At 36.0% G+C, this 23,790-nt stretch overlaps 1 protein-coding gene across 9 annotated transcripts in view; it reads left to right on the forward strand.

Moving 5' to 3' along the window:
* The first annotated feature begins 9,330 nt into the window (after positions 1-9,330).
* The window catches only part of LOC137488446 (uncharacterized), a 31,578-nt gene continuing 17,118 nt past the window's right edge, over positions 9,331-23,790 (forward strand). For 4 of the 9 annotated variants that reach the window (XR_012395142.1, XM_073931795.1, XM_073931801.1 and 1 more), the window contains exons 1-3: positions 9,331-9,506; positions 9,990-10,060; positions 14,183-14,715. Coding sequence is in view for 8 of the 9 variants with exons in the window: in XM_073931795.1 (XP_073787896.1) it covers positions 14,264-14,715 (452 nt within the window). In the remaining variant the exon portion in view is untranslated. Of the gene's footprint in view, positions 9,507-9,963; positions 10,061-14,182; positions 14,716-23,790 lie in introns of all 9 variants that reach the window. The other 5 variants (XM_073931794.1, XM_073931799.1, XM_073931796.1 and 2 more) reach the window with 3 other exon arrangements.

The raw sequence follows: 23,790 nt of genomic DNA on the forward strand, positions 1-23,790 counted from the left end.
TAATTAAAGCCACAATAATAATAAAAAGATAATAAAGAAGATAATTGACTGTTTAGATCTGACTTTGTGAGATTATACACTGTAAAAAAAGTTGACTTTTAGAGCTTTTTAGTTGACTCAACTTAAAGTTAGTCAAGTACAGTTCTTAAAAGTGGAGTCAACTCAAAAAAGCTGTACAGCAAGTTGCCTGACAACTTTAAGGTTTTCTTTTCACATTTTTAAAAATAATTTTAATTAATTAATTATTGGTTTTTCTGTGACATATTGGCATTACAGACTAGGGCTGGGTGATAAAATCGGTATTTATTGACCGAACACCATTGTCAATAACAATATAAAAAGAAAATTCAGTATGAAGTTTCGTTATGAAGCGCTAAGGTTTTATTCAAATGTGGCTGCTGAATGCGGTGCAAATACGGAGCGGCGCGTACATGGTGTACAAGAAGAGTGCATGTGATGAGTGTGCATTTTCCAGGTGCACCTAGGCCACGTTTACACTGTCAGGTGTTGATGCATAATTCCGATTTGTTGCCTATTTTGTAGCGTTTACATTCTTTTAATTGTGACCCATATCCGATTCATGTGTTTACACTTGCTATACAATTTACCACGTTGCACATGCTTAAAGGCAGGTCCTAGCATCTGTGCCACACTAGCCACGATGCAAGAAATTGTCTTGCTTTTAGCTCTGCTAAATATACGAAGTTCGCCCAACTTTAAAATTTTAGGATGAGCACACACACACTCTTCCTTCTAAGTAATTAAACCACTGAGAAGTACCACATTGTTGCAATTTTTATTTATTATTTATTTTGTGGAGTCTACAAAATAATACCTCAATATCAGTAATTTACACATTATTATTATTTTTTTTAACAATAACTAAGGGTAACCAAGAACATTCAAAAATCCTCAGTCACCCATCCCACCCCCAAGGAGGAGAATAAAACAAAAAAAACTGCATACAACAACATTAGCACCTATATGAGTTGCCAAAGCAACTAAATAATACACATCAAATATAAATAATACATGCACACATTAATAAAAAGGGCAGAGGTCTTTCTTGAAAAAAAAAACAAAAAAACAGAACAAACAAATAAATTAGCGAATAGATGTGTTGTATTCTTGACAAAATTAATTAATTGTCGCAAGTTTAATGACGTACAAAAGTGAATGCTTCAATAAATCCAACCTGCTTGTTTACATGATAGTCGCATTGTCACATATCTGATTTATTAAACCGATCTCTGAATATCCGAATGTATGCGTTTTTTCGTGTTTACACGGTCATAGAACAGTTTCAATCTGTGTCACATATGAATTGGGTCACATTACACTGGCAGTGTAGAACTAACCAGTCTGCTTCACACTATTTCAGTAACGGTAAACTGATTACCTCTGACAAACACAGCGCATCTAAACACTACAGTCCTTTTTCCTTTTCTCTTGATCGTCACCTAATTACAGAGAGATAGCAGGGAAGCGCAAAGGCCATTGAAAATGGTCAAGGAATCCACACGCTCGTGCTTTTCACGTTTTGGGTTGTCATCGCCACTTCGGGTCAGAATAACAACACATATGAAAATCAGTGCTGTATAGCAGCAGTGAGGAGATTGTAAATAAAAAAGCACCAGAGTGGCTTTTTGGTTTCTTTTCTTGTGCATGCCAGCCAATAGCTCCCCACCTGAAAGATTTATTAGCATAGGGTAATGAAGTCATCAAACTTCACAATTTGGGATGTTGCAATATGTAATGTTCCTTTACTTAAAGGCTCAGCATTGATTATCATAATTAGTTTTGTTTACGGAGTTTGAGGTTTACTTTATCATTATTATTCACATCTAAAGTTTGCTTTGATTGTTCAGCATTAACACTTCACCACTGCACACACTTTGTAACATTTTATCAAGTTTAAGAGTCTCTTTAACACTTATATCTCTTATAAAGAGATGAGATATATATATATATATATATTTTTATATTTGAGTTTTTGACTATTTAAACTATTTGCCTTAGTAATGTGGGTAAATTAAAATAAAGTGTTTAAAAATCCTAATATTACTAAATTGATTGTTAAAAATATTCATTAATTATTGATACCGATATCGAATTTGCTGTATCACCCAGCCCTATCAGAGATTACAGAATGTCTCTCTTGGCATTATAATATTTTGGTTATGTCACAGAACACATAAAAATCCTGGTAAACATATTGAGTTCTTTATATAAAGATACATCTACAGGCTTTCATATTGTAGGACATGACAGAAAGTCCTATTTGAGTTTCATTACAAGCTCTTCACATACTGTTTTTATTAAAGTTTTTTTTATCTGACTGCAGTCTTCATCTCACGTGAGCTTACTTTGTTTTATATGCAAGTGCTTTTTTTGCATAATATTTGAATGAGGAAAAATTACTCACTGCACCTTTTAATTGAATGAAATTAGCTTTTCATAATTTCATGTTTGAATTTTTACGCATTAAAGCCATTGAATAACATCTTAAAGTGTGCCTGTCTTTCTTTACCAACAACCGTCTCAACCCCCTTGCCCCCCCCATCTCTTTATTTCATATTCTGTTACTACTTTTAGCTGACTGTGGAAAAATAACAAATCGCAAACTTTTTTTCCTTTCTGCGGCACTAATCTCGTTTACGCTCTGTAGGTGTTTGTTCTTTCCATTTTTTTTTTGTCAGCAAAAAAAGTTTGAGTTCACTTCACATAAAAATCAATCTACAGGTTTTCACAGACAACCTATCATAAGTGAGAAGGGTCTTATTTGAGTTTTGTTAAAAGCAGTTCATGCACTGTCAAAAAAAAGTTTATTAATACAAAAATTTAATACAAAAAGTCTGAATTATTATTAAAGTCTGAATATATTATTAATTATTATTAGTCTTTTCTTTTCTTTTTTTAAATATTCCCTAAACGATGTTTAACAGAGCAAGGTAATTTTCACAGTATGTTTGATAATATTTTTTCTTCTGAAGAAAGTCTTATTCGATTTATTTCGGCTAGAATAAAAGCAGTTTTTATTTTTTAAAATAACCATATTAGGGACAAAATTAATAGCCCCTTTAAGCTATATATTTTTTCAATAGTCTACAGAACAAACCATTGTTATACAATAACTTGCCTAATTACCCTGCCTAGTTAACCACTTAACCTAATTAAGCCTTTAAATGTCACTTTAAGCTGTATAGAAGTGTCTTGAAAAATAACTGATAAAATATTATTTACTGTCATCATGGCAAAGATAAAATAAATCAGTTATTAGAGATGAGTTATTAAAACTATTATGTTTAGAAATGTGCTGATAAAATCTTCTCTCCGCTAAACAGAAATTGGGGGGAAAAAAATAAACAGGGGGGGTAAAAATTCAAGCAGGCTAATAATTTAGACATCAACTGTATATCCTCTTTAATTCTAATGCAATCTCGTCTGTCCTTGAATAATAAAACCACTTTTATTATTCTTTTTTTATCTGAATGCAAATGTCATCTCATTTAAGTGAATTTTATTTGTAAATATTGTTCATTAGTTCTTTTCGATAGGAAACGCCTAATAATTGAATGAAAAATTGCTTTTGTGATTTCATATTTGACTTTTTACATGTCAAATCCGTTGAATAACATCCAAAAAACAATTGACAATCGTCAATTCTTGACTGTCTTTCTTCCCCCTCGACAGCTCTTGATTTTGTATTCTGGCACTTCTTTTAGCTGACTGTGGAAAAATAACCTTATCCTTTAGGAAGCACTAATCTTGTTCACTTTCTGGAAGTATGCTTGTTCTTTCCGTTTTTATGTCAGCAAAGTTGGCGAGGTTTTCATGAAAAATCAATCTACTGGCTTTCACAGACAACCTAGGAAGATAAAAGGTCTTGTTACAAGCTGTTTGCACACTGAAAAATAAAGAACTGACTAATACATCAACAAATTCTTATATAGCACACAACCAGTATGGAGCACAAAAGCAGTCATAAGCATACATTTTTTGGGAAATCAAGATTTATATATAATCTAAAAATTAAATAAATAAGCTTTCCTTTCATGTATGGAATCTGAGGGAAATATTGAGAAAATCAATTTGAAGTTTTTTCATAAGTTCTTAGCAATGCATATTACTAATCAAACATGACGTTTTCTATTACAAAACATTTTTATCAAACATCTTTACTTGATATTACAGTTAAAATGATGTTTGGCTTTAAATGGAAATCAATAGTTTTATCTATTTCTATAAACATACTTGTGCAACTGGTGAGACAGCCATTTGCATCTTTTTGGCTCGAGACTTCCGGTCTCATTCACTTCCATTCATTTTTAGACATTAAAAAAAGCTTGTTCGCTTGTTAATTTTGCAAACTGATATTTCCTTATTATATTATTCAACTTGGTCTATATAGTCATGTAAACATTTGTTTGTAGAGCAAGTAGTTTGACCTTTTTCCGCCGTTTATTATTTCTAGTCATTTCACCCATAGACGACTGAATCGGAAGTTCTAAAACAATCGCGAAAACAGGCGCACTTCCGCATTTTAGAATAAGGTCAATAGGATCAAAACTAAGATCACAATCTCACCATTATGTGACTAATAAAACTGCTTTTATTGTACAATACCTAACAAAAGTATTGTCGTCGATCCCAGTTATAAGAGCAACAAATAATAACTTGATTTCTAGTTGATCGTTTGGAAAAGTGGCAGACGGTAGATTTTTTAGACGAATCATCTGTTAAACTGAATCCTAATCATCACAAATACTGCAGAGGACCTATTGGAACCTGCATGGACCCAAGATTCTGACAGAAATCAGTCAAGTTTGGTGAAGGAAAAATCATGGTTTGGGGTTACATACAGTATGGGGGTGTGCGAGAGATCTGCAGTGTGAATGGCAACATCAACAGCCTGAGGTATCAAGACATTTGGGCTGCCCATTACATTACAAACCACCGGAGAGGACAAATTCTTCAGCATGATAGCACTCCTCATACTTCAGCCTCCACATCAAAGTTCCTTAAAGCAGAGTTGGTCAAGGTGTTCAAGGATTGGCCAGCCCAGTCACCAGACATAAACATTAAAGAGCATGTCTGGGGTAAGATGAAGGAGGCATTGAAGATAAATCCTAAGAATCTTGATGAACTCTGGGAGTCCTGCAAGAATGCTTTCTTTGCCATTCCAGATTTAGCCTCTGACCACCAAAATAACAATGTCAGTGACTTGTGGCCCCAGTATCCTTAGAGTTGGTTAAAATATGCCAATAGGCCTGCATAATCATGGACAACACACACACAAAAAAAAGCTAAAGTCTGAAAACCATATTGTTTTTATTGAACATTTAAAATTTGATTGATTTCAACATTAACCAATTGAGATGGTTGGAGCCACAATTATGGAGACACTCTGAGAACAGCTTCCACGTTCATGACCTTAATGTCTGACCATGACATTCACAGTCATGACCTGTATTTATTTACGTGAATGTACATAAGTGCCGATAAAGGTATCAGAAAAGTTTTGAACTGCAGCAACTGGCTAGTTCTGTGTTGTTAATTTAACATTATCACCCCAGGGGTCGCAATCCAATGGGGGATCTAATGCAAACTACTATTATCTTTTATTAATTATCAATAAAATATGGTTATTCTAATAGTAAAAAATTCACCAAGCGGAAATCACCAAGTGACCCTGCAGCATTCCTCACTGGCATGCTAACCCCCCAAATGGGGGACCACTGCATTAAAGCACTTTATTTGTTAACACTTTAGTTTAAGTAGCATTTCACACTATTTACTACTGGCTTATTACCAGCATATTATTAAGATATTAACTGTTTACTAGCACTTATAAAGTATGATCTTATTTTACATCCCTAACCCTACCCAATTCCTATACTATACTAATAATAAGCAGCTAATTAGTCATTAGTTGAGTTAAAAGTTTTAATTAATTGCTTGTTTATAGTCTAAATTGTACTTTAATAAAAAGTAAGACCCTTTATTCCATTTAAACAAGCAAGTACAGTTAATTCCCTCTCTCTTTTCTTCAGCTCTTGATTTAGCATTCTGGCACTTCTCTCAGCTGACTGTGGAAAAATAACAAACGGCGAACTTTTTCCTGTACGAAGCACTAATCTGGTTCGCCCTCTGAAAGCGTGTTTGTTCTTTCCGTTTTTTCGTCGGGAGTCGCGGTTTGGGATTGACGACGGAGGTGTCGCTGGCAAGCTCGTCTGATTGGCTTGAAGATGTGCATGTGAATGCGAGGAAGCGCTCATGCCAAGATGCTCCTCACTATGAGCTCTGCCCCGCAGTCATTCTCAATTACTCATTCATGATGTGCGTCTGTTTGATATTTCGAACTGTTTGTGGGCTTCTATTGTGTGGTGTCATCTGCCTCGCTCTCCGGGTGCAGGATGGGATTAGTTTGGATCACTCCAGCAGGCTTTAGGAAAACAGGGTCACGAAATGAAGCTTTGGAGAAAGCGTCAGATCACACCAGCATTGCTGCCAGAGGAGCGTTAGATGTGCCTTCTCCCCAAATCAACTGTGGAGAACCTTATTTTCCTCTCGCCGCATCCGCACAACTTTTTCTTTTTCTCATGTTGGTGCACTGTAGTCCTCGCAAATGGGATTATGAATACGTCACTTTTTTTTAGCTTTGGAAAAGGGCATTAAATATTGAAATGATCTCTCGGCTCTCACCTCCTTGTGATGCATTTGGGATCTGAATATGAAGCTAGGAAGGCAGCTTGCTCGCCTACATCCCATGTGTTGCTTGACAAGGTCTCTCTGTGTACCGAGCTTCTCTTTTTCAGAGATGAAAATAAGCTTGATTTGGCAGAGCGCGATGAGAGAGAGAGAGACGCTGACAGATACACGCTAGCGTTCTGTTCTGCTGGCTCGTGCTGTTCAACAAATGACGGCACAGACTTTAGTGTGAACGGCTGGTTTGTATTACTCCAGGTTTTTAGTTATGGGTTGATCACTTAAAAAATTCATTTGAAATTCTTTGTGGCTCAGATTCTGCAAGGTGTGCTTTATCGGGTTGAGATCTGGTGGCTGTGGAGGCCATTTGAGTATAGTGAACTATTAGATTCTGAAATACTTCACATGTACATGGGTACTGTATTTTCCGCACTATAAGTCACACCTGGGGCCTCATGTACGAAGACCTGCGTGGAAATCATATTAAAAATTTAGTACGCACAAAGCTGGAAATGTGCGTACGCAGAAAAAATTCAGATGTATGAAACACTGCGTACGCCAACATGTTTTGACACGTTTAAGCTTGAACTCGGTTCGAATCCAGCGTCTGATGAATTCTTTCTTCTTTTTTCCCCCGCTACATATCAGATTTTGCCAACTATTTGTCACGAGAAAGACAAGTAGGAATCATTAATAAGTCTGTGCATCATATTTCATTTGCACATTTATTGAATGGAAATGTTTCTGATTCACGCATGCAAATTCATCTTCAAATAGTGTCTTTATAGCAATGTGCGTGCAGTAGATAGCTCAGATTACATTGGGAAAACAGGCAACTGCTGCAAATTGTGCTTTAATGTTTAGCTGGTTAACTGTATGGTATGGAAACCTTATATACCTGCTAGATGAACCCGTCTCATACAGCTGCCATTACACGGCTCAGACACTTTGTAGAGAGGAATTTAATACAACTGCCTCTAGGAGTCGCCAATGGAAATAAAACAGACACGCACAAAAAATGTGCGTACGCCAGCCATAACGCTGCCGTGGAGCTGCGCACATTCCCACGTTCAGTTCATCGTTAGTAAATCCAAACGTGAGCGATTCTGAGCGTGAAACCTGGCGTACGCAAAGTTTTTGTGCGTACGCAGCGTTGATACATGAGGCCCCTGGTGCCTTAAATTTTCTCAAAAATCAGCCATGCGCCTGTACTCCGGTGCACCTTATGTGTGTACTGTAAAAATTTTATTGTGTAACGTTGGTAAGCGCTCCACTTGATTGCCTGCTGGACCATTTCCCGCTGACACAGGGATGTAATACATACACTACGTATGCTGGCAGTGATGAACCAATCAAAATAGTGATGTGGGAGAGATAGATGACAGATGGCAAACGAACCTTTACTAAAACTGGGAGACGGCGCCGGGCAAGTTACGCCACCATATGTTAATGGATTGTGGATGCCTGGGCTGGCTAAGGTATCTGCTTTATCCTAACCAATTCACCTGTACCGCATGTCTTTGGGCTGTTGGGGAAACCGGAGCACCCGGAGGAAACCCACACGAACGCAGGGGGAACATGCAAACTCCAGACAAAAACGTCAGCTGGCCCAGCTGAGGCTAAAACCAGCAACCTTCTTGCTGTGAGGTGACAGCAATACCTACTGCGCCACTGCGTAACCACAATAGAAACTATAGATCGCAAAAACTTTAGTGGTTTTAAAACCTTGTCTTTTCCAAACCCATGCCTAGTGTGAACCTAGTACATGTTAATTGTGATCCCAGCTGTGTTGACCAGTAAGAAAGCAGAAAAGGTTGCGACATCATGACATCATGAGGCTTTTTGTTTCCCCCCCCCCCATGTATTAATTTTAGCACGAAAAAATCACAAGGTACATTTCATAAGATGCATTAAAAATTACAATTTCACTATTATTAAATTGTGCAATTCATGATTTCAGTTTATTACAAATGCTTTTTAAATTATAAAACATAAAACTATATACAGTAATGTAAATATATAAAAATATATATGATAAAGACTAATAATATGGGTAAAGACTTATGATATTGTTGAGTAGCATTTCATTCAAAATCACCTACAGTCCTTAAACCTGGGTTTTTGCTAGATCGGATATGGTTGCGGCCGGAAGCTAGCAAACATTATTTATATTATTAATTAAATTACTCATTTATTGTATTTTATTAACATCTACCCCAAACCCAATCGTCTCAGTACTGTAAAAACATTTGTTGTACCTGGTATTACTTATGCTATGTATTAAATGACCAAATAAATTGTATTTTTAACACCTACCCCTATCCCAACCCCAGACCCAACCGTCAAGGTAATGTAAAAACAGTAGTTGTACTAAGTATTATTCATATTATTTATTAAATTACCCAATAAATTGTATTTTATTAACGTCTACTCCGATCCTAACCCTAAACCCAACCATCACAGTACTGTAAAAACAGTAGTTGTACAGAGTATTTTTTATTATTATTTATTAAATTACCTAATAAATTTTTTAACATCTACCCCCACCCTAACCCTAACCATCACAGTAATGTAAAAATATAAATTATTGTTATACAGTGTCATGAAAAATGATGCTATATTGTTATGCTAAATCCTATTTAGACTTTACCACCTGCTTCTGGTTTCCTTGGTAACACTAAACAATAATTTGAACAATAACAAGAGTGAATACTGTTGTTTTTATCTAATGTAAACACTACAGCAGATTAGCATTAGTGAACTCGAAACATGCGGAGATATTGTGAAGGACATAAAAGGTAAGAGTGTAGTTGTATTGCAGCTATTTTGTGTTTAGATCCAGGTTTGCTTTGTTGTGGCCTGCAGTAAGAGGTTATGCGTTCCTCTTCAAGCCTTTTTGAGAATTACTATTGGGGCTATTATGTATAATTTAACTCCCACTAGAGTTTCATTTTGTACATCCATGGCCTACTTTTCTTTCGCTTTATGCCTCTTGCCTGCCACTTTATGAAATGGATGATTATTCTGTTCATTTGTTATATATACAATCTCTATTTGAATTCTTATTTTATTGTAGCCTGTGTTTCTTTACAAATTACCTCAGAATTTGAATAATTGACTCTATTTTGTCTAAGTTGCTTTAATTGTGTCTTAAACACCACAAACAATTACTACAGCTCAAATATAATTTGACGTACTTATGGATATTTTTGTATTTGCATATCTTGGCTGTTTATTTCTCCTCTCAAACTACAGCTTTGACATCTAGTCATCTTTCAAAGGGTACATGTGAATTAACCAGACTCTGAAACGCTGCCAGCGTGGATGCTGGTGCCAGACAATACGAGGAAAGGTAACTTTGTCCTCATTTACTGTTTCTTTATGATTTGACAAGTCACTGGACACGCAGACTCAAAAAATGAATTGATTATATTATTTGCTCTAAAACTTTGAGTAGATTTGCATGGATGATGAATCCTGCTTTTTACAAAGTCACAAAAAAGAGACTAGAATATATTGTCTGTTTGTCTCATTTACATCATGCTTAAAAATGTGTTAAAATTAAAAACATGTCAAGATGTTGTTTTTGAATGGTGCTACAATCATGTTAACATGTTAAAACACGCCAGCAGTATGGTAATCATGTTAGAAACATGCTAGCAACATGCTGAAATGTTAGCAGTGGGTTAAATTATGCTTAAATCATTTAAAATCCTTGACAATGTAAGCAGCACAATAAGTCATGTCAACACGTTGTTTTTAAATTGTGCTACAATCATGCTAACATGCCAAAACATGCTAGCAGTGTGGTAATTATGTTAGAAACATGCTAGCAACATGCTAAAATGTTAGCAGTGGGTTAATCATGCTTAAATCATGTGAAAACACTTGACAAAATAAGCTGCACAAGTCATGTCAACATGTTATTTTTGAATTGTGCTCCAATCATACTAATATGTCAAAACATGCTAGCAGAATGGTAATTATGTTAAAAACATATTAGCAACATGCTGAAATGTTAGCAGTGGGTAAATCATGTGAAAACACTTGACAATGTAAGAAGCACAATAAGTCATGTCAACATGTAATTTTTGAATTGTACTACAGTCAGGCGAACATGCCAAAACATGCTAGCACTATGGTAATCATGCTAGAAACATGGTAGCAACAAGCTAAAGTATAAGCAGTGGGTTAAATCATGCTTAAATAATGTGAAAACACTTTACAATGTAAGCAGCGCAGTAAGTCATGTCAACATGTTATTTTTGAATTGTGCTACAATCATGCGAACATGCCAAAACATGCTAGCACTATAGTAATCATGTTAGAAACATGCTAGCAACATGCTAAAGTAATAGCAGTGGGTTAAATCACGCTTAAATCATGTGAAAACACTTGAAATTGTAAGCAGCACAATAAGTCATGTCAACATGTTATTTTTGAATTGTTCTCCAATCATACTAACATGTTAAAACATGCTAGCAGTATGGTATTATAATCATGTTAGAAACATGCTAGCAACATGCTAAAATGTTATCAGTGGGTTCAGCAGTCTGTCGTAACAAGCTAGAAACATGCTAACATATTAGCAGTTGTTTGGAAACCTTAACATGACAAAATATGCTAGCAGTGTGGAAAATCATATCATTATATTAGAAATATGCTAGCAACATGTGAACAGTGAGCTAAGTTATGCTAAAAACCTACTAGCAGCCTGTAAATGTTTGCTAAAACATGCTTACATATTAGCAGTTTGAAATTGAGTTAGAAACAATAATGTGCCAAAACCTGCCAGCAGAGAGGAGAATCACATTAGAAACATGCTATAAACATTCTAAACATGTTAACAGTCTGCTAATCATTCCACAAACACACTAGCTATGTATAAAAACATGTTTTTAATTGTTTTAGAGATGTCAACACCATAACATGCTAGCAGAGTTATCAGTCACATTACAAAAATGCTAGCAAAATGCTAAACACGAAGAATGGGCTTAATAGTCCTAGAAATGTACTAATAGTGTGTTTAAACATGCTAGAAACATGGTAACATTACATAATACATTACAGTATGGTGACAATCTGTCAACAGTGTTAAAACATGCTAGAAAACATAACATATAAGCAATTTTAAATTGTTTTAGAAATGTCAACACCATTTAGCAATGTAGCAGAGTTAAAAATTACATTACAAACATGCTAGCAACATGGTAAACATGTGAAGAATGGGCTAAATCATCCCAGAAATGTTCTACCAGTGTGTTTAAACATGCTAGGAACATGTTAACATAACATAGTACATAACAGTAGAGTAACGACCTGTCAACAGTATTAAAACATGCAAGAAAACAGATGATTTATGTTTAAATAATTATTATTTTACATTATTATTGTGAGTTTTTTTTAAAATCTGAAACAAATGCAGTTTTTGGTCTTAATAGTGTGTGCATCCCTATCCTTCATTAAAAGCCAAGTAACCACATTTTATTCCTTTTGTTAAATATTTTGAGACTTGGGAATAATAGCATATATCCTACTTCATGCCTATTAAATTACATTTCCCCATTAATTCAGCTTAGTGTTAGTAAATGCTCTTTCTGTACAAAACGATGTTCCGCAAAGATTACCTTTTAACGCTAATCTCTGAATAAATACTTACGGGTCGTAGGTAAGCTATATATAAGTGTAATCTTTTTTTTCTTACTCTTTCAACCCCAAGCACAACAGAGACTTTCCTACTATATTTTTCCGAGTAAATTTAGTAAGTTTGCTACGTCCACCTAATGCGCTTGAAAATAGACTGTGGGCAATCATAAAGTGCGAGTGTCGTTTGGGAGGGGAGACATTTAAAGCAATGATAATATGCATTTGCATTTAATTTAAGCACCACACAGTATTACAGTCTTTATGAAGTGAATATTATGTTATCACAAATTGTGAAATAAATTATCTTTTGTTGAATAAATGCTTTGAAATGGGGATATTTAAACGTCGGTTGTGGGTGATGACCGCATGGCGCAACTCTCCGCCAGAGAGAGCCCGAGAGACAGGCTGCAAACGCTGTTTGGATCCTCTTTGTGCAGTGATGATGTTTATATTCATAAAAGGTCAGTCAAGTTAGCGTTAATTTACATGAATTGAATGTTTTTATATTTTAAATTGTCATGCTGTAATAAAATAAACATGATATAAAAATGAAATGATTGTAAAGCTATTTCATTTCATACTTTCATTAAAGAGTCACTAAATATATCATTAACTTCAAGTAAGCACAATAATAGTATATTCTGACGTAAGATTTTAAGAAGACTTCAAACAATGCCCATTTTTGCCAGTGAATAAAGTTAGGCGCCCTGTACGGAACAGTATTTTAGTCGTGTACGGAACACTGTTAATAATAGCCTGATCTCACGAGAAAATGTTAAGTATTTTACGTTTTGCCAGTTTAGTGGCTAATTCGTACTAATTCGAGTTCAGTTGTTCGAAATTGTACGATTTTAAAAAGGAGGTGTGGCACCTAACCCCACCCCTAAACCCATCCGTCATTGGGGGATGAGCAAGTCGTACTAACTTGTATGAATTAGATCGTATGAATTCATACGAATTAGCCACTAACCCAAAAAGTTACGAATTGCCGTGAGATTGTCTTGTTAATACCTATTATCTTCCGTACACATGCGAAGGCGGTACTTTTCCCATCTTTTCTCAAAAACTACTGGTCCAAAAGACATCAATCAAGATTTGGATTGTGCAATAGGTATTCCCTCAGAGAATGAACACACAAACATGCTTTTCTGGCTTTCAATGACGGAGGAGTGGTTGTTTGAGTGCGCTGAATAGCGAAAACTGTACAGAACATGGTTAGTTCACGTTAGGAAGAAGATTCTTCAAGTTTGACTTCCCAATTTCCCATTTCCCAACAAAAAATGTGATTTGACCCCCTTATACCAGAAAACAGGTGGTACTTAATGGGATTTCAAGGTATGTTGTTGAGTTTGGAGTCTTTCTTTGTATTTCATCAAGTTTATTGATTTACAGTGCAACTCATATCCTCTCATACAATTTTAACATGTAGAAAGGAAATTGTCTAAGGTATAATCACAGTGACTGAGGGGCAATCACTCTAGGGCAGGGGTCACCAAACTTGTTCCTGGAGGGCCGGTGTCCTACATATTTTAGCTCCAACTCTAATCAAACACTCCTGAGCAAGCTAATCAAGGTCTTACTAGGTATACTTGAAACATCCAGGCAGGTGTGTTGAGGCAAGTTGGAGCTAAACCCTGATGGGACACCGGCCCTCCAGGACCGAGATTGGTGACCCCTGCTCTAGGGTATAAGCCTACTTCTTACAGTAGATGTATTTACAGACTTGTTAAAGGTTAACATGAATTAAACCCATTTTTCATCATTTTTATGTTCCTTGAAAAATGTTTGACCTTTCAGTTTAAACGGTGATCTTTTTTTCTCGTTACAGATTATTTGTCATCATCTATTAGTGTTCAAGGACAACAATAAACCTTAAAGTTTATCTTGAGGGTCATATAAGCCACGCAACATGGAAAAACCAAACAGTTCTACATTTCAACCAAGCATATGTGCCAGAAATCGCGGACATTTTGGTCACGTTCAATGGAACACAAGAGCAACCGCCCACAGGATCCCTACCAGAATCGATCAAATTTCCAGAGAGCTCCAAAGACTTGGACTTGATGCTTGTTTTATCCAAACTGTGACGCTGACAGAAGTGTTTTGTGGAAAGAAGAGGTATAAATGCTCAGGCTGCCTGCGCTACTATGAGGATCTGGAGTGTCTGATGGCACACATAATGCAAGGTTGGAAAGAAGGATACAGCTGTAGAGTTTTCTACCGTAAGCTTAAGGATATGAAGGACTGTCAGGTGTTGCTGACCATGTATGAAGAAGAACCTTCCGAATTCGAACCTCAGCTTAGTGGATCTTCGATTCTGATACCGAACACCAGAAATGAGAAGCTGGACATGGTCCTCAGGTGGATACAGAAGTGCATGTGCTGTTGCTGCCATTGATTCATTAAAACGTTAATGGCACATTTGTTGGAATTAATATCTTGCTTAGTGTTAGAAAAATGGTTGGAGTGAAAAAGAGTACACTGATTTTAAATTTTGGGATGAATTGTAACATCAATATGCATAAATGACTCTTTAATCTGAGAGGATGATGTTTAGCCTTCTGAATTAAACACTTAATCAGGTTGCATCAAGAGCTAAAAATATCCAAGGCAGCTTTATGGATTGTGACGCTGCATTAACATCTATAATTATTCCGCGAAAATTACTCGCAGCGTAAACAATGTTACCGTTTCCTATTTGGGATGAGTCTGAGAAGTGGAGAAAATCTGACAGGGTGATGAGCACCGTCAGAACACATATCACACTTGCATGGCAAAGTATGGAATCTGCATATCCATCCACGGCAAAACCAATGCTCGTGGCATTTCCTGTCAAGAGAACATTTGATTCTGGGAGGGGAAAAAATTTGCACGACACATTTGAAACAGATTTTTTACAGGCATCCATCCATCCCTTTATCCATCTGCTTGTCTTTTTTCCATTCATCCATCCTTCATATCTACTTTTCTTTTTCCATCAGTCTATTTATTTTACCAACAATCATTTATCTATCAATATTTATAAGTTTTCATCCTTCCATCCTTTTCACCCATCCATCTATCCAACTCAGGCTGATTCTATTACGTAGCGCTACATACATTTCTGAAGAGCGCCAAATACATCCCAGGAGGTACTTTTTTGCAGTTTTTGTTTTCGTGAGTCCACTAGAGGCCGCTGTGTATGCAATTTCTGATGTCAAATTTCTCTCACAAGTGCCATTCTCACGTAAATCCACCAGAGGCTGCTGTCGACTGATGGATTTACTGACTTACCAACTGACCAATCTCACACCTCCCTCCACCGATTGACTAAAAATCTAGTTTTTGCTTAGATTTTGCTTAAAATTGACCTTTTTTTTCCTGAAAACAAGAATATTTTTGGCTTGTCTGGATTTAAGGATTTTTAGATATTTGGACTAGAGACAATACAAAAACTCAAATCATTTTAGCAGTGTATCCACACGTATATATCCAATATTCCATCATCTATCAGTTTTCCCATCCATCCATCAATTCATCCATCCATCTAATTACTGTATGTTATCCATTATTATCCATCTTCATGTCTTGTTTCTCATCTATCCATCCATAATTATATCCTTTTTTATCCATCCATCCTTTTATTTTCTCCTATACCTTCATCCATCGATCCATCCACTCATCCATCCATCCATTCATTCATCTGCTTTTCTTTTTTCCATTCACCCATCTTGCATATCTCATCCATTTGTCCACTCATTTGTCTGTCCATCATATCTAATTTCCCCATCAATCCATTTATTTTCTCGGGAATCATTAATCCATCAATGTTCCCGATTTTCATCTTTCCATCTATCCATCGTTGGATTTCATTTTCCCATCTATGGTGCAAAAAAAGTGTCATGTTTTGCTTTTTTTTTTTTGAAGGAAAGACTTGGGTAACACCTTATTTTGATGGTTGAGTATCAGTAGACTGTCTGCTTAATATCTGTTAATACTGCTCGCTCAACAGTAATTTAACTGAATAGATCAAATTTTAAAAGTACATGTCAACTTACACTAACCCCAACCTAACAGTCTACTTATAATCTAATGAGAATTAGTTGGCATGTAGATGCAATGTAACCTAAATTCAACTAATGGACCATCAAAATAAAGTGTGACCAAATTATAGGATTCAATCCTTATCGGATTGAAGTTTTTTTTCTCCTGAAAACAAGACTCTTTTTTTTTTTTTTTTTTTTTCTAGGAAATGCTTCTTGATGTAAGGAATTTTAGTTTTTTCAACTTGAAATAATACGAAATTATTATCAAAGCATTTTAGCAGTTTATCCATAAAGCCATCCAATTTCCCCATTATCTTTTATTTCTCATACATAATTTTCCCATCCATCCATCTTTTTTCTATTCACCATCCTTTATATCTACTTTTCTCATCTGTTTATCCAATCATCTTTCTATTCATCATAATCTATAAATCTATAAATCTAATTTTCCCATCAATCCATTTATTTACATTTATCAACCATTTATCCATCAACATTTTCAATTTTCCATCCATCCATCCATCCATCCATCCATCCATCCATCCATCCTTGTATTTAATTTTCCCATCTATGGTGGGAAAAAAGTCTATGAAGTTTTTGCTATATTTTACTTAGTTTCAAACTGAAAACTTGCTTAAAATTAACTTGTTTTATCTGAAAACAACAATATTTTTTTTGTTTGTCTGGAAATTGCTTCTTTATTAAAGGATTTTTTTTAGATATTTGGACTAGGAACAATAAAAAAAATAAAAATAAAAAAACTCAAAGCATTTTTGCAGTGGATCCATACATCTATCCAATTTTCCATCATCTATCATTTCTTCTAGTTTCCCATCCCTACATCAAATTGTGTTATCCATTAATGTATTCATTTTTTCTTACACATACATCAATTTATTTATTTTTCTTTCCTTTCATTCATCTTTCATCTATTTTCCCATCCATCCATCCGTCCATCCATCTGCTTTTATTTTCCATTCACCCATCTTTCATATCTTCTATTCTTATCCATTTATTTACCTATCTGTGTCCATCATATATAATATTCGCATCAATTCATTTAATTCCAAGTTTTCATCCTTCCATCCTTTTCACCCATCCATCTATCCAGCCCAGACTTATTCTGATTTTGTACCGCTATATACCGTATCTATTTTCCCATTCATCCGTCCATCCATCCATCTGCTTTTCTTTTTCCATTCACCCATCCTTCATATCTTCTTTTATCATCCATTTATCCACCCATCTGTCTGTCCATCATATATAGTATTCACATCAATCCATTTATTTTATTATCAATCATTTATCCATCAATATTCCCATTTTTTCATCCATTCATCCCTCCATCCATCCATCCATCCATCCATCCATCCATCATTGTATTTAATTTTCCCATCTATGGTGCAAAACATCTATGGAGTTTTTGTCATGTTTTGCCTAAAATGGACTTGTTTTTTCTGAAAAAAAGAATATTTTTCGGCTTGTCTGGAAAATGCTTCTTGATTTAAGGATTTTTAGATATTTGGATTAGAAACAATACAAAAATTCAAGCATTTTTACTGTGTATCCATACATCTATTCTATGTTCCTTCATCTATCATATAGTGACATGTGAACAGCCTTCCTATAGTCTATTTTTAGTTAATGTTATGGTGAATAGCTAAGGACATTTGCTATAAAGCAAACCTTGGCGCTAGACACAGAGACAGCTGACATAAAGTAGGCTAATAGATGAGGCGATGTAAACATTTTAGGGAATAAAGCAACAAAAGTACTTTGACAACTTGAAATTTTATTTTAGACAAAAAATTTAATATGAAAACTTACCCATGCATTGGTGTCTTTTGTAGCCGGTATCGCCAAACAGTTGCACTGGTCTACCATCGAAATTGGAATTTTAACCCAACTAGGTGAGTTTATATCTAAGTTTTGCATCCATCCATCCATCCATCCATCCATCCATTCATTTCCCCAATGACTTCATTCATCTTTCATCTATTTCTCCTATTCATCCATCCGTCCATCTATCCATCCATCCACTGAGCTTTATCTCCATTGACATACTTAATGTCTTTGAGACGTGTTTTGTAAGGGAGACAGTTGCTTGCAGCAAGCAAGACACGGGAGATAAAAAGTATTTGTGATGTGTTCGGCAAAGAAAGAGGAGTGTCCTCTGACAGTTTTTATTTTGTGGTGGGAGACTGAAGCGCGAGTGCTTTGAAAGCTGTTTTACAAAGAATTCATGTGTCAGTCATGGCTCGCACATGACAGCCACCTAAAAGATTTGAGGAGATCCACTGCTGACAGGCTTGGTGGCATCGCTGTAAAGCCCTCATCTATTTTTCTGTCAGGAGTTACAATCTCTTTGTTGCTGGATAGCGTAGATTACATATTCTCTCTTTTGAAAATGTCAAGGATTCTTCAAATTCCCAGGGAGGTGCCGCTAAGACATTTGCAACGCTAAACCCAATGTTTAGGTATCGCCGCTACAGGGCGTCCTGTCTTTCACTGACAGGACGGCTGGTGTTTCCTGCCACAATGGATTGGTCGGCTGTCTCAGCAGTAGGCGAGTGAGCCGCGAAGGGGTTTGTGTGCAGGGGGTGCCGGTGTCTTGCCAAGACACCGACCTTTTCAAAGAGAAAATCGATGAGGCCCAGCACCAGGGCTCCGGAACATTCCTGCCTGTCAGGTGGGTGGGTGGAAGTTCATACAGGCAATGGTGGTGTGCTAATTGCTCAGGGTTGCTGGCGCCCCCACTGTTTTGGTACAGGTGGTGCGGGTTTGTGTCTCTGCGGTGTCCACACCAGCTGTAGGGGGGCTACAGTTTCACACTGAAGTCTTGGCAAAGCATACTTATCTCCATATGAGACCACACCTACAACTTACACTCTATTAGCAACGTAGTCATGTGCCCTCACAGGATGAGCTGAAAACGCAGATTAAGAATGATTTCTGTACTGACTCATGTACGCATGTAAAATTTATTGTTGCTGTGCTGGAGTGTTGTGGGTGGTTGCCATCCATCCATCATTCCCTTCATCCATTCATCCATATATCCATCCATCCATCCATCCATCCATCTATCATATTAATTAATTCATCCATCCATCCATCCATCCATCCATCCATCCACCCATCATATTCATTCATCCACCAATCTATCATATTTATTAATTCATCCATCCATCCATCTATCATATTAATTCATCCATCCATCTATCATATTAATTCATCATCCATCCATCCATCCATTCATCCATCCATCCATCCATCCATCCATCCATCCATCCATCCATCATATTCATTCATCCATCCATCCATCTATCATATTAATCCATCCATCCATCCATCCACCCATCATATTCATCCATCCACCCATCATTATTATTCATCCATCCATCTATCTATCCATTGATCATACCATCATATCCATCCATCCATCCATCCAAAATAATGTTCCAATATATCCCTCTATCCAATAATTGGTACCATCAATCAATCAATCAATCAATCAATCAATCAATCAATCAATCAATCAATCAATCAATCAATCAATCAATCAATCAATCAATCAATCAATCAATCAATCAATCAATCAATCCAACCACCTATCCATCCGTATTCTTTCTTTCCATTAATCAGTCATTTATCTATATTCTTTTTCATTTCATCCATCCATCCATCCATCTTATTCTTGTTTGTTTTGTCTGTCCAGTCTATCTATTCCATCCATCCATACAATTCATACATCCATCTATATACTTTTTCATTTCATCCATTCATCATTCCATCTATCTGTCCATTTTTTATCCATCAATCAAACATTCATTCATCCATTTATCTGTAACTTTTTCATTGCATCCATCCATACATCTTATTCTTTTTTTGTTCTGTCTGTCCATTCCATAAATCCATCCTCCCTTATAAATCATTCATACATCCATATATATTCTTTTTCGTTTCATCCAAGCATCCATTCATCTATTCATCAATCCATCCATCCATCCATCCATCCATCCATCCATCCATCCATCCATCCATCCATCCATCCATCCATCCATCCATCCATCTATCCATCCATCCATCCATTCATCCGTCCTTTTTTAATTCATCCATCTACCACTCATCTATCCACACATCCATCTATATTCTTTTTCAGTTCATTCATCTTTCCATCAATCAATCAATTATATATCCATCCATCTGTACCCCTTTTCATTCCATCCACCCATCCATCCATACTTATCATTCTTTCTCTCCCTCAATCAATCATTCATCTGTATCCTTTTTCCTTTCATCCATCCATACATGTTATTCGTATTTGTTCTGTCCGTCCATCCATCCATCCATCCATACTTATCATTTATACCCCCATATACATCTTTTTTCATTTCATCCATCCATCTATCTGTTTATCCATCCATATCATTGATACATCCATCTGTATCCTTTTTCATATCATCCATCAATACAACTTACCCTTTTTTGTTCTGTCTGTTTATCCATCTATCCAATCCATCCATCCATCCATCCATACTTCAATAAATCAATATTTCAAATAATGTTATTTTAGATTCCATATTAACTCACAAATGCAACCCTAATATGAAAACTTCAGTCTCTAAAAACTTCCAATATACCAGTTAGTACGTCCAAATCAACAATAATCCTTCTAAGTAATGGACAAAATATTAATAGGGAAGATTTTTAATGCATTAAATTGATGCATCATATTGTTATTCATTTGGTTAATGGGCCATTTCACATCGATGTATAGTTTCACCCATAATAATGACATTTAATAAGCACCACTAGATCAAACAGTAGTTAATATTCATGACATATCCTTTAATTCCTTGCAGGAAAATGTATGGATTTTCCTTTGCAAAAATAAATAAATAAACAGAATCTGCAGATATATTGTAAGAGAAGTTTTTTAAAGATGGAAATTGACTTTTTTATGCATCAGTGCTCGATGCTCTCAGATCAAACACTGTACTGTTGCTCTTGTGCCAGGGTCCTCTTTGGTATGCAAATGAGTCTTCTGCGGCTTTCTTCATTCGAGCCCTAAGTGTTGATGTGGGGGTCTCCATTTGAAGGAGTCACTGGAATCAAGGCTGCCATTTTCTCTAGTCTGTAATATGCTTCCTTCATTGAAAATTCATTATATTATATATGCATTATATGCCATACCACTAGCTTCCCTTGGGCCAAAACATACTTTATTAAACATTTTTTTTTTTACATGCATTCAATATCCTTGATTTAAAACAGCTACATAATTTATCCTTCCTGAATAACTCGAAGTGGCAACCAGCAAACTCTTTTGTGATTCACAGATCTAAGCCATGTGAATACTAGACTCCATCTGTCAGGTTTTTCGGTATCACTGTAGGCTTCTGGGCTTAAGGACGGTGGAGTCTGTATTACAGTATCTGTGATGAGGTGAGAAGGATAGTGGCAGGTTGCCTGGCAGTTGGGCTCTTTCTCCTAATGAGAGTAGTCTGCATCATTATCGATTGACCTGGTCACTGGATGCGTGTCTCAGACTCTTAATAGGATGATGGGGCGGCGTGCTGAGAGAATGAAGAAAGTGCCAGCAGCGGAAAAATGCTGAATTATGTGTGGGTAACAGGAGAAATTTTTGGTTCGGTGAAGATAAAAAAGGGTTAATTACTCTTTTTTTTCAGTTAGAAATGCTTTTTTTTTTTAAATCATGATATCTATCTGAATCATTCTAAAAATAGAAATGTGTTAACTATTCAAATTCAAAATATATCAAATTACAGTCATGCTATAAACAAACTAGAAAAAAAGAATAAAGACAGGTTAGTGTGTAAAGGTGTGTAAAATCATGATAACAACATGCTAACATATTAGCACTTGCTAACTAGTAACACATATTGGAAATAACACTTGCTAGCAACATGCTAAACATGTGAACAGTGGGCTAAATTGTGCCGGAAATAAAAATGTCAAAATTATGCTAAACAAAATTGTGTTTAAACATAGACATTTTTGAATGAGTTTACAATCATGCTAACTTGCTAAATCATGCCAGCAGTGTACAGTAGTAGTCATGCTAGCAACAAGCTAAATGTTATCGATGGGCTAATTCAGAAACATACAGTATGTCGACACATGCTGGATACTCACTTAAAAATGTAAGCAGCATGATAAGTCATGCTATAAACAAAGTAGAAATAGAGTAAACATGTTAGCAGTGTGCAAAATCATGCTAGAAACATGCTAAGATATTAACACTTGCTAAGGAACACTTATTAGAAATAACACTTGCTAGTTACATGCTAAACGTGAACAGTGGGCTAAATCGTGCCGGAAGTCAAAAATGTCAAAGTCATGCTAAAACAAAAATGTGTTCAAATAAAGAAACATGTTAGTTTTGCTACAATCATTCTGAATCATGATAGCAGTTTGGCAACATTATTATCGTAGCAACTAGCTAAAATGTTATCAGTGGGCTAATTCATACTAGAAATATTCAGTATGTCAACACATGACAACACACACTTGAAAATGTAAACAGCATGATAAGTCATGCTATAAACAAACTAGAAAAGAGAAAAAAAAAACATATTAGCAGTGTGTAAAATCATGCTAGAAATATGCTAACATGTCAATACATGCTAGCAACATGCTAAACACATGAACAGTGGGCTAATTTGGCCAGAAATACACCCGTCCGTCCGTCCATCCATCCATCCATCCATCCATCCATCCATCCATCCATCCATCGGCCTGTTCATCCATCTATGTCTCTGTCCATCTATCTATCTATCTATCTATCTATCTATCTATCTATCTATCTATCTATCTATCTATCTATCTATCTATCTATCTATCTATCTATCTATCTATCTATCTATCTGTCTGTCTGTCTGTCTGTCTGTCTGTCTGTCGGTCTGTCGGTCTGTCTGTCTGTCTGTCTGTCTGTCTGTCTGTCTGCCCGCCCGCCCATCTGTCTGCCTGCCTGCCTGCCTGCCTGTCTGTCTGTCTATTTCTGTCGGCATAACATTTGATTAATTATCTAACAGAAATGACTGTTACTAACAAGGTTAAATCTGCCAGTTAAAGAAAAAAAGCTGTGAATTAAAATGCCAAATGCACTTGTCATATATTCACCTCTGATTGCCCCATATACACTGCGTGCCATCAGATATTCCAGTATTTCTATTAATGTAAAACCGAAAAGGAGATCTTAATGCACTTTGTGTCTGGTCTGCTTCACTCTCCTCAGAGAGCAAACACATCAGTGCTCCATCACCAATCCATACTGCTAAGTGTTTCAAATCGTCATTAGCCTTGTCTGTCTATGAAATTTCATTCCAGCCATTTAAGTCAGACGCCCTTTCTGGAGCAAACATGCCTCCCCCCCCTTGGATTCAGTTCA

This window comes from Danio rerio, chromosome 19 (genome assembly GCF_049306965.1).
Source record: "Danio rerio strain Tuebingen ecotype United States chromosome 19, GRCz12tu, whole genome shotgun sequence".
Taxonomy (NCBI): domain Eukaryota; kingdom Metazoa; phylum Chordata; class Actinopteri; order Cypriniformes; family Danionidae; genus Danio; species Danio rerio.